We start from the raw sequence: 12,028 nt of genomic DNA on the forward strand, positions 1-12,028 counted from the left end.
ACCAGTGGGCCAGCACCAATGCTGAGCCCACCACCACCACCACCAAGCTATGCAGACAGCCACACAGGGACACAGTCCTACCCTTCAGTGGGCCAGCATCAGCCCCACATCCCCCTGGGTGTGCAGCCAACCATGAAGGAAGCTTACCCAGCCCTCCAGTGGGCCCACAGTTACTGTACAAAGCATGGCCTAGCAGCCAACTTGGCTAGCTGTCAGCCCCACATAGCAGTGTGCCCACGGTAGTTGGTACCACAACAAAAGAAGGGCACAAGCATCGCACATAGGGGGCACCCATAGAACATATAGCTTTCATGACCAGAGGGGAGCATGCTGCTGGAACCAGCATGCTCCTACCATGGGCACTTCTTCAACATCAGGAAACGTCATGGACCAACTTAACACACAGATATAAACACTGAATATTGGGCAAAATGAGGAAACAGTGGTGTATGTTCCAAATGATTGAACAAGACAAAATTTCCGTAAAAGAAATAACTGAAGTGGAGATAAGAAATCTACATGATAAAGAGTTCAAGGTAATAGTCATAAAGATACTCAATGAACTCAGGGGAAGAATGGATGAGCACAGTGAGAAGTTTAACAAAGGAATAGAAAATATAAAGAAGAACCAAACAAAGCTGAAGAATACAATAACTGAAATAAAAAATACATTAGAAGGAATCAACAGTAGACTAGATGATGCAGAGGAATGGATCAGTGATCTGAAAGACAAAGTTATGGAAATCTCTTAAGCTGAACAGAAAAGAGAAAAAAGTTTTTTTTAATGGGATAGTTTAAGAAACCTCTGGAACAATATCAAGAATACTAACATTCACATGATGGGGGTCCCAGAAGGAAAAGACAAAGACCAAGGGGCAGAGAACTTATCTGAAGAACTAATAGTGGAAAACTTCCTTAACCTGGGGAAGGAAACAGACACCCAAGTAAGAAAGTACAGAGAATCACAAACAAGATGAACCCAAAGAGATTTACACCAAAACACATACTATTAAAATGGCAAAAAGTGAACGATTAAGAGAGAGTATTAAAAACAGTGAGAGAAAAGCAATTAGTTATGTACAAGGGAACCTCCATAAGAATATCAGCTGACTCTTTAACAGAAACTTTGCAGGCCAGAAGGGAGTGGCACAATATAATCAAATGATAAAAGGGGAAAATCTACAAACAAGAATACTCTACCTGGCAAAGTTATCACTTGTATTTGAAGGAGAGTTTTACAGACAAATAAAAACTAAAAGAGTTCAGCACCACTAAACTGGCTTTACAAGAAACGTTAAAGGAACTTCTTTAAGTGGAAAAAAAAGGCCACGATTAGAAATGTGAAAATTATGAAAGAAAATATCTCCCTGGTAAAGGTAAAATAGTAGATCAACTATTTATAAAGCTAGCAGGAAGGTTAAAAGACAAAAGTAGGGAAATCATCTATATACAAAATAAGTAGTTAAAGGATACACAAAACAAAAAGATGTAAAATATGACATCTAAAATATTCAACATTGTTTGGGGGGGAGTAAAAATGCAGGGTTGTTAGAATACATTCGAACTTAAGAGATGATCAATTAATCATATATACATCTATATGTAATCATAGATGAGAGATAGATAGATGATAGATAGATAGATAGATAGCTGTTATATATGAACCTCATGGTGACCACAAACCAAAACCTATAATAGATACACATACAAAAAAGAGAGAAAGGAATCCAAACATAATGCCAAAGAAAGTCATCAAATTGCAAAAGAGGAGAGGAAAAGAAGAAAGAAGAACTACACAACAAAACAATCCCCCAAAATTAACAAAATGGCGATAAGTCCATATCTATGAATAATTACTTTAAATGTAAATGGACTAAATGCTCCAATCAAAAGACAAAGAAAGGCTGAAAAATACAAAGAACTCATACAACTCAACATCAAAAAAACAAACAATCCGATTAAAAAATGGGCAGAGGATCTCAATAGACATTTTTCCAAAGAATACATACAGACGGCCAGCAGTCATGTGAGAAGATGCTCGGCATCATTAATCATCAGAGAAATGCGAATCAAAGCCACAGTGAGATATCTCCTATCACCTGTCAGCATGGCTAATATCGAAAGAAACAAATAACAAGTGTTAGCAAGGATGTGGAGAAAAGGGAACTATCATGCACTGTTGTTGGGAATGTAAATTGTACCCACTGTGGAAAACAGTATGAAGACTTCTCAAAAAATTAAAACTAGGGCCTTCCCTGGTGGTGCAATTGTTAAGAATCTGCCTGCCAATGCAGGGCACGTGGGTTCGAGCCCTGGTGTGGGAAGATCCCACATGCTGCAGAGCAACTAAGCCCATGTGCCACAACAACTGAGCCTGCACTGTAGAGCCCATGAGCCACGACTACTGAGCCTGCGTGCCACAATTACTGAAGCCCGCATGCCTAGAGCCCATGCTCTGCAACAAGAGAAGCCACTGCCATGAGAAGCACGCACACCACAACAAAGAGTAGCCCCCGGTCTCCACAACTAGAGAAAGCCTGCATGCAGCAACGAAGACCCAATGAAACCAAAAATAAGTAAATAAATAAATTTTAAAAAAAATTAAAACTGGAACTACCGCATGACAGCAATTCCACTCCTGTGCATTCATCTGAAGAAAATGAAAACACTAATTAGACAACATATACGAACCCCTATGTTCATTGCAGCATTATTCACAAAAGCCAAGATATGGAAGCAACCTAAATACCCATCAATAAATGAATGGAAAAAAGAAGATGTGGTATACATACACAATGGAATATTACTGAGGCATAAAAAGAATGATATCTTACCATCTGCAGCAACATGGATGGACCTCGAGGTACTATGCTAAATGACATGTCAGACAGAGAAAGGCAAGTACTACATGATTTAACTTATTGTGGAATCTAAAAAAAAACAAAACAAAACAAATGAACAAACATAAGAAAACAGAAACAGAGTTATATATACCGAGAAGAAACAGGTGGTTGCCAGAGGGGAGGGAAATGGGTGAGGAAAGAAATAGGTGAGGGAGATTAAGAGGTACAAACTGTCAGTTGCAAAATACATGGAAAAAAAAAGACACAGAGTGGCTGTAGATAGATAGATAGATAGATAGATAGATAGATAGATAGAGATATATAGATAGATGCTGCCTATAGGAGACTAACTTCATATGTAAGGACACACACAGACCAAAAGCGAAGGGATGGAAAAAGATACTCCATGCTAATAGAAACAGAAAGCTGGGTGGCAATACTTATATCAGACAATATAGATTTTAAAACAAAGACTGTAACAAGAGACAAAGACATTACACAGTGGTAAAGGCATCAATCCAACAAGAAGATATAACAATTGTGTGTGTATATATATATATATATATATATATATATATATATATATATATATACACACACACATACCACAAAGAGGAGCACCTAAATACATAAAGCAAATATTAACAAACATAAAAAGAGAAATTGACAATAATACAATAATGGGGGGGAACTCTAGCATCCTACTTATATCAATGGACAGATTATTCAGACAAAAAAATCAATAATGAAACACTGGCTTTAAATTACACATTAGGTCAGATGCAATTAATAGATATATAAAGAGCACTTAATCTAAAAGCGGCAGAATACACATTCTTTTCAGGTACAAGTGGAACATTCTCCAGGACACATCACACATTGTAGGTCACAAAAAAGTCTTAATAAATTTAAGAAGACTGAAGCCATATCAAGCATGTTTTCAGATCACAACACTATGAGATGAGAAATCAACCATATGAAAAAAAACTGCAAAAACCACAGACACGTGGAAGCTAAACAATATGCTACCAAACAATGAATGGGTCACTGAGGAAATAAAAAAATACCTGGAGACAAATGAAAATGGAAACATAATGATCCAAAATCTATGCTATATATCTAGAACTATCTAAAGAACTGCAGAAGCAGTTCTAAGATGGGAATTTAAAGCAATACATGTCTACCTTAGGAAACCAGAAAAATCTCCAATAAACAAGCTAATCTTATACCTAAAGGAACTAGAAAAAGAAAAAAAAACAAACCCCAAAGTCAGTAGAAAATAAGACATAATAAAGGTCAAAGCAGAAATAGATGAAATAGACATTTAAAAATATATAAAGGATTAGTGAAACTAAGAGTTGGTTCTTTGAAAAGATAGACAAAATTGATAAGTCTTTTGCCAGACCCATCCAGGAAAAAAAAAAATGAGAAGGGCCCAAATAACTATAATCAGAAATGAAAGAGGAGTAGTTAAAACCAACAACATAGAAATACAAAGAATCATAAGAGAGCACAGCAACAGACACCAATAAAATGGACAACCTAGAAGAAATAAAGTTCTAGAAATGTACAATCTCCCAAGATTGAATCAGGAAGAAATAGAAACTAGGCACAGAATGATTACTAGTAATGAAGTTGAATCAGTAGTCAAAATATTCCCAACAAACAAAAGTCCAGGATCAGAGTGCTTCACTGGAGAATGCTACAAAACATTTAAAGACTTAACACCTATCCTCAAACTATTCCAAAAAATAGAAGAGGAAGGAATACTTTTAAATGCATTTTACAAGGTCAGCATCACCCTGATACCAAAACCACGCAAAGACCACAAGGAAATTAAAAGACAATATGTCCAACACACATAGATGCAAAAATCCGCAACAAAATATTAGCAGACTGCATTCAAAAATGCAATAAAAGGATAATTTACCATTATCAAATGGGATTTATCCCAGGGATGCAAGGATGGTTCAGTCTGCAAATCAATCAAAGTGGCACACCATGTTAACAAATTAAAGAGTAAATATCCTATGATCATCCAACAGATGAAAAAGAGGCTTTTGACAAAATCTGACATCCATTTATGGAAAAAACACTGAACAAAGTGGGTATAGAGGGAATATACTGCAACATAACAAAGACCATATATGACAAGCTCACAGCTCATATCATACTCAATGGTGAAAAGTTGAAAGCATTTCCTCCAAGATCAGGAAGAAGACAAGCATGCTCACTCTCATCACTTTTATTCAACATAGGTTTGAAAGTCCTAGCCTCAGTAATCAGACAAGAGAAATAAATAAAAGGAATCCAAATCAGAAAGGAAACAGTAAAACTGTCACTGTTTGCACATGACATGATGCTATACGTAGAAAAATTTAAAGATGCCACCAGAAAACTATTAGAACTAATGAAAGAATTCAGTAAAGTTGCAGGATACAAAATTAATATACAGAAATCTCTTGCAATTTTATACACTAATATGAACTGTAAGAAGGAGAAATTACAAAAGCAATCCCACTTTCAATTGTGTCAAAAAGAATAAAATAAAAAGGAATAAATCTAACCAAAGAGTTAAAAACTTGTACTCTGAAAACTATAAGACATTGATCAAAGAAACTGAAGACAAAACAAACAAATGAAAAGATATACCATTCTCATGGATTGGAAGAATTAATATTGTTCAAATGACCATATTACACAAGGCAATCTACAGATTCAATGCAATCCCTATCAAAACATCAATGGCATTCTCCACAGAACTAGAACAAATAATTCTAAAATTTATATGGAAACAAAAAAGACCTTGAAGAGCCAAGCAATTTTGAGAAAGAAGACAAAGGTGGAGGTATCATGCTCCCTGATTTCAAAAAAATACTAGAAAGCTACAGTAATAAAAACACTATGGTACTGGCACAAAAAAGCAGACATATATATCAATGGAACATAATATAAAGCCAAGAAATAACCCACACTTATATAACCAATTAATTTATGACAAAGTAGGCAATAATGTACAACTGGGAAAAATCAGTCTTTTCAGTAAATGGTGTTGGAAAAACTGGACAGCAGCATATAAAAAAATCAAACTGGACTACTTTCTTACTATATACAAAATAGACTCAAAATGGATTAAAGAATTAAGTGTAAGGCCTGAAACCATAAATCTCCTATAAGAATATATAGGCAGTACACTTTTTTTGTGTGTGTGTGGTACACGGGCCTCTCACTGTTGTGGCCTCTCCCGTTGTGGAGCACAGGCTCCAGATGCGCAGGGTTAGCGGCCATAGCTCACCGGCCCAGCCGCTCCGCGGCATGTTGGATCTTCCCAGACTGGGGCACGAACCCATGTCCCCTGCATCGGCAGGCGGACTCTCAACCACTGCGCGAACAGGGAAGCCAGGCAGTACACTTTTTGACATCAGTCTTAGCAACATTTTTTTGGATATGTCTTCTCAGGCAAGGGAAACAAAAGCAAAAGTAAACAAGTGGGACTACAACAAACTGAAAAGCTTTTGCACAGCAAAGGAAACTATCAACAAAATGAAAAGGCAGCCTACTGAATCGGAGAAGATATTTGCAAATGATATATCTGATAAGGGGGTCAATATCTAAAATATACAAAGAACTCACACAAATCAACATAAAAATCCCCAAATAACCCAATTAAAGAATGGTCTGAGGACCTGACATACAGATGGCCAAAAGACACATGAAAAGATGCTCAACGTCACTAATCATCAGGGAGCTGTAAATCAAAACCATATTGAGATACCAATGCATACTTGTCAGAATGGCCATCGTCAAAAAGACAAGTAACAAGTGTTGGGGAGGATGTGGGGAAAAGGGAACTTGTACACAGTTGGTGGGAATGTAAGTTGGTGAAATCACTATGGAAAACAGTATGGAGGTTCCTCAAAAAAATTAAAAATACAACTGTCATGTGATCTAAAAATTTTATTTCTGGGTATTTACCCTAAGAAACCAAAAACACTAATTTGAAAAGATATATGCATCCTCATGTTCATTGCAGCATTATTTACAATAGCTGAGATATGGAAGCAACCTAAGTGTCCATCAATGTATGAATTCTTCATCCAAAGAAGATAAGGTGTATATATAATATACATATATATATATATATATGCACACGTACACACACACACACACACATACAATGGAATATTCCTCAGCCATAAAAAAAAGAAATCTTGCCATTTGTGACAACACAGATGGATCTAGAGGGTATTATAGTAAGTGAAATAAGCCATACAGAGAAAGACAAATATCATATGATATCACTTATATGGGGTATCTAAAAAAATAGAACAAACAAATAAAACAAAATAACAGACTCATAGATACAGAGAACAAATGGGTGGTTTCTAGAGGGTGGGTGGGAAAGGTAAAGGGAATTAAGAGATACAAATTTCCAGTTATAAAATAAATAAGCTACAGGGATATAATACACAGCATAAGGAATATGGTCAATAATATTGTAATAAATTTGTATGGGGACAGATGATTACTAGATTTATTTTGATGGTCTTTGAATAAAGTATGCAAATGTCAATGCAGTACATGTGAAAGTAACATAACATGGCACATCAATTATATTTCAATTTTCAAAAAAGACCCCATAGTTTTAGAAAGTTCCCTGGCTGATTTTGCTAATGATAAAGACAGAGAATGACTGCTAAAAAGCGTGTTTAAAGAGCACAGTTATTAAGACAAAATGAATTTTATTTACATGAGAAGAAAGCAGCTGTCAAGAGAATGGCATATTACCCTTTTATTTTCAGCAGAAGAACTATCACAAAGTCTTAATTTTTATAATTCATCTTTGAACTATTCCCTGAATCTTCATATTTCTTTATATAACTAAAGCAAGGAGGGGCAAGCTTTCCAGTTTCTGCAGAGCCATGGGGACTCTGATTTTGTGCAGTCCATTCTTGCAAATAAACACAGGAGCGTCTCTGTGGTGGGCCTAATTTTCTCTATCTCTTAAATCAGAGGGCTAGGAGGACAAGAAGGATTTAGGTTGGGGAGAGCCCTAAGATCCTATAACCACAGCAGCCATAGGACTAACTGCTCCTCAACATTAGAAACACGTGCATGCCTGAAATCTCTCCTGCCTCATCCCTGACCTTAGTCTAGTATAGAAGAATAGAAAAAAGCAAGAATAGAAAAGAAACAAAGTAAAATCAATTAACTTACAGTTTTGCAAAATCAAAAGAACTACATTTGAAAGGAGACAGTGTTCTGAAAGCAGAATTTACACCAGCATTTTGATTCTTGCCTTACAACTTTCTTCAGTGTCTGTAATTTACCACAATCTTTATTGCTGAAAACGATATAATTTTATTACCCCAAGTGTTTTAGAAAATCATCATTTGAAAAAAGTTTTTAACTAATTAAAAATTCATCACTGTAATGCATGATGAAACATATTGAGAGAATACATTTTATAGCTAAAGTTGTTATGGCTTGTCTAACCAAGCTGTACTTTGTAATTTGCATCTTTCTGTTACAGATTTGGATAGGTTCTGGCAAATCTCGGGTTTTTTTGTTTTTTCTTTTTGTTTTTTGCAGTACGCGGTCCTCTCACTGTTGTGGCCTCTCCCATTGCGGAGCACAGGCTCCGGACTCACAGGCTCGGCAGCCATGGCTCATGGGCTCAGCCGCTCCGCGGCATGTGGGATCTTCCCGGACCGGGGCATGAACCCATGTCCCCTGCATCGGCAGGTGGATTCTCAACCACTGCACCACCAGGGAAGCCCGGTGCTAATTCTTAATAGGGAGAGGTGGGTCAATTCTGCAGGCTCTGAGAGTTTAGAAGAAGCTGAGACTTAAAAATTTTGAAGGGGACATCCACCAGATGTCCCATCTCAAACTCCCGGGTCCCATCTCCCCCACAAATGTCTCCATGCTCTTTGGACTTAAGCTTGTATACGTGTAGGAAACAGAAAGGGCACGTTCGGCTTTCCTTTACAGAAAGAATGTTGTGTTATTTGCCCAACTTGCCCAAAATCCCGCAGAAGCTGATAACAGGAGGCTCCCAAGGGCCATTTCCCAACCAAATATTGAAACAAGCAGATGGATGCATTTAGTCTCCAGATTTGCTACAATGGGACAGTGTCCACAATGATAGGGCATTTCATTGAGTTTTAAGTTCTAAATAAAGCCTATTTGTTCACATTATCACTTTTTTTTTTTTTTTTTTTTTTTTTTTTTTTGCGGTATGCCAGCCTCTCACTGTGTGGCCTCTCCCGTTGAGGAGCACAGGCTCAGGACGCACAGGCTCAGCAGCTATGGCTCACGGGCCTACCTGCTCCGCAGCATGTGGGATCTTCCCAGACCGGGGCACGAACTCGTGTTCCCTGCATCGGCAGGCGGACTCTCAACCACTGTGCCACCAGGGAAGCCCAAATCTCGGGTTTTACTTAATTAAGTTTGAAGATGAATTATTAAGTGGTGCAATCTCTGCTGTATGTTTCCAGTGGTAACTTGCCTCAAATCCTAATTGGTGTTAATATTGTGTATTGTAAATGCTTGAATTTAAAACTTAAAAAATGTGTGTTTAAGGTTCTTTTTGTAATTATGAGGTATAGTAAAGTGTGAATCCATTAAAAAAGGAGACAGTGTTCAGTGCAGTGTTCAAAAGCAGGGGCTGAGCAGGGGTCCAATCCTAGCACCACTACTGCTGAGCTGCAGATCATGGACCAGTTACTGGATCTCTCTCAACCTCAATTTCCTCCTCTGTAAGATCACTGAAATAATAATCCCACCTCATCAGATTGTTTTGGAGACTAACACCAATAACTTTCGTAAAGACCTCAGTATCATGCCTAGTCACAGAATATTATTTTTATTTCCACATTTTGTAGTTTTTTAGAATATTGCCAACAAAGATTTTAAAGTCAGATGTCATTTTTATAAACAGACTTTCTCCAGGGAAGAGAGGAAATAAACACCTCATCTTTAGCCCTGGAGATTGTAATGAGACTTCATACCCAGTAATTCTAGGAATTAATTGCTTTTAACCATGCTTCAGGTTCAATATTCTGCACAACAAAGTGTGCTTCTAAGTCTCCTATTAATCTCCTAAGGGTTTTTGTGAGGACCACCTGTGATTCTCTCAGGTGCTTTAGAGCTGAAATATTTTATTAGTTAAAAGTCCGTAAAGCATTTAAAATTGGTGTTTGATGTCTATTGTACTACTGGAAATTCCGTAAGTTCTTCCTACTTATTTGGTAGAGTTGAGGGTGCTTGGACAGCCTTGCTTCCTATCTTTTCTTCTGCTTTTCTCCAACTCTATTGATACTCATTTTATGATCCCATCAGAAGTGATCTCTCAGCCTTATTAGCATCATGCATCAGTATTTCATAAAAATCAGGCAAGAATACCAAATACCTTTGCAATAAAGATCACACAGGCTCCAGGTTCCCTGGTGTGTACAGAAAATGAAGGCCTTTCCCACCATCTTGTAGCCTGGGTCACAGGTGTAGTTGACTGTCATCCCAGGAAGATATGGAGAGGCATGTCCTGCAATGTGGTGGCCATTGTGGATCTTGGGTGGATGTGGACAAGCTAAGAACAAATTCCCACCAAAACACAAAAGACATTCAGTTAAACTTAGAAGTATGAACACTCCAACACATCTAATAATATCTCTGTCTATTAGAATCACAAGAAAACCCAAGGCAGGCAGGTCCCAACGCACTAAATGTTTGCTGATCAGTGGGAAAACCAATTCTCTAAAGCCAGACTTCTCAGCCTTTAAACAGGACCATCTGTAATCTCTACTTGTAAACTGCATCAGGTGGGAATACCACTGGGATACACAAACTACCAATTCAGTGCATTCTGTCCTCACTGGAGGACGGAGCTCGTGTGGATAATCACAGCCACAAGTGTACCTGATTGTCTGGTACTGTCATTTAAAGCCAGACTAATATGTAAAAGGAATGAGCTACAGAGGTCAAGAGCACAACCTTACACTCCACTTCTCCAGGTCATCCTGAGTTCCCTTGGCTAAAGGTGAGATGAAGGGTCAACAAAATACAGTCAGAGGCTGGAGCAGAACTCAGAAATGACAAAAGTAGCATGAATTCCTATATCAGAGTTTCCTTAATTATTTCTACAACATCATCAATTCTGAAATATATTACTAACATCAACATGTGCTTTTTGCTCTGCACACCCATCCATCTAGTATAAAGACAACTCAGTAGAGATGGCATAACAATGTTTTCTTTGGCATTTGTTTTCAGTGCTTTGAAAATATTCCCCATAAAATCTAGGCTTCACTGATTCTCTCCACTCTCTCCTCTCTCCACCGTCCCACAATCAACACTCCAGAGGGAAGGGTCATCAGAATACCCCCAACTGGGACAGAATATGGCACATCTAAAGCCATCTGTTATTCAGCTGGCAGGTAATTCTGTCCCATATTTATAACGAGGCTACATTCACAAGCAAAAATGACTGTCACTACAGAAATATGGAGGTTTGGCCTAGACATACTGATCCTTCTAGGGTATGGGGAAATGTGGACTGACCAGCAGGAACAGAACGTTCACAGCGAGGGGCAGGGCCACTCCAAACCCCATTTCCTTGACTGTCACTGGTGCAGCGGATGGTGCTCTCCCCAGTGAGGCTGAAGGTCATCCTTCTGTCTGGGTGGGAGTCACATGTGTAAACAATTTCTTCTCCATAAGGAATGTCTCCCAGAGAAGTTCCTGTGTGTTTTCCATTAGGGATAGCTGGAGGATTTGGACAAAAGATTTCTAGAAAGAACACAAAAGTTTTAGGTTCCATTAGTTTCAGTCAAAAGGATTATAAAATAATTATGCCCTGTGATTGTTGTATTAATACATTTTTTCTATGACAACGTACTTAAATTGGATGAAACTGAAATATGTAAGGCTTCCTCTGAGAAGGATCTAACTCAAGTGAGACAAATTACAGTTTGTTGTGAAAGTACAAAATACCCTTCAGGTAGCTAAGTTTTTAATCCATTTGGAGTTAATTAATTTGTTTTGTTTTTTTCCAGCAACTGTTTTATTGACAATTTTAAGTCAGGCATCATAAGAATCCTGGGTTGACAATGGGGTACAACACAGACAAGATTTTTCCCTCAAAGATTTGAAATTCTAGGGAAGGGCTTCCCTGGTGGTGCAGT

At 37.8% G+C, this 12,028-nt stretch overlaps 1 protein-coding gene across 1 annotated transcript in view; it reads right to left on the bottom strand.

Annotated features, from left to right (window-relative positions):
- Positions 1-9,079: 9,079 nt before the first annotated feature.
- Positions 9,080-12,028, bottom strand: part of CR1 (complement C3b/C4b receptor 1 (Knops blood group)) — a 100,903-nt gene continuing 97,954 nt past the window's right edge. Inside the window, exons 23-24 of the mRNA XM_067032761.1 lie at positions 11,406-11,633; positions 9,080-10,434 (exon numbers count right to left, since the gene is read on the bottom strand). Of these exons, the coding sequence (XP_066888862.1) occupies positions 10,220-10,434; positions 11,406-11,633 (443 nt within the window). The 3' untranslated portion in view covers positions 9,080-10,219. The remainder of the gene's footprint in view (positions 10,435-11,405; positions 11,634-12,028) is intronic.

The sequence above is a fragment of the Kogia breviceps genome, chromosome 1 (assembly GCF_026419965.1).
Source record: "Kogia breviceps isolate mKogBre1 chromosome 1, mKogBre1 haplotype 1, whole genome shotgun sequence".
NCBI classification, from domain to species: Eukaryota; Metazoa; Chordata; class Mammalia; order Artiodactyla; family Physeteridae; genus Kogia; species Kogia breviceps.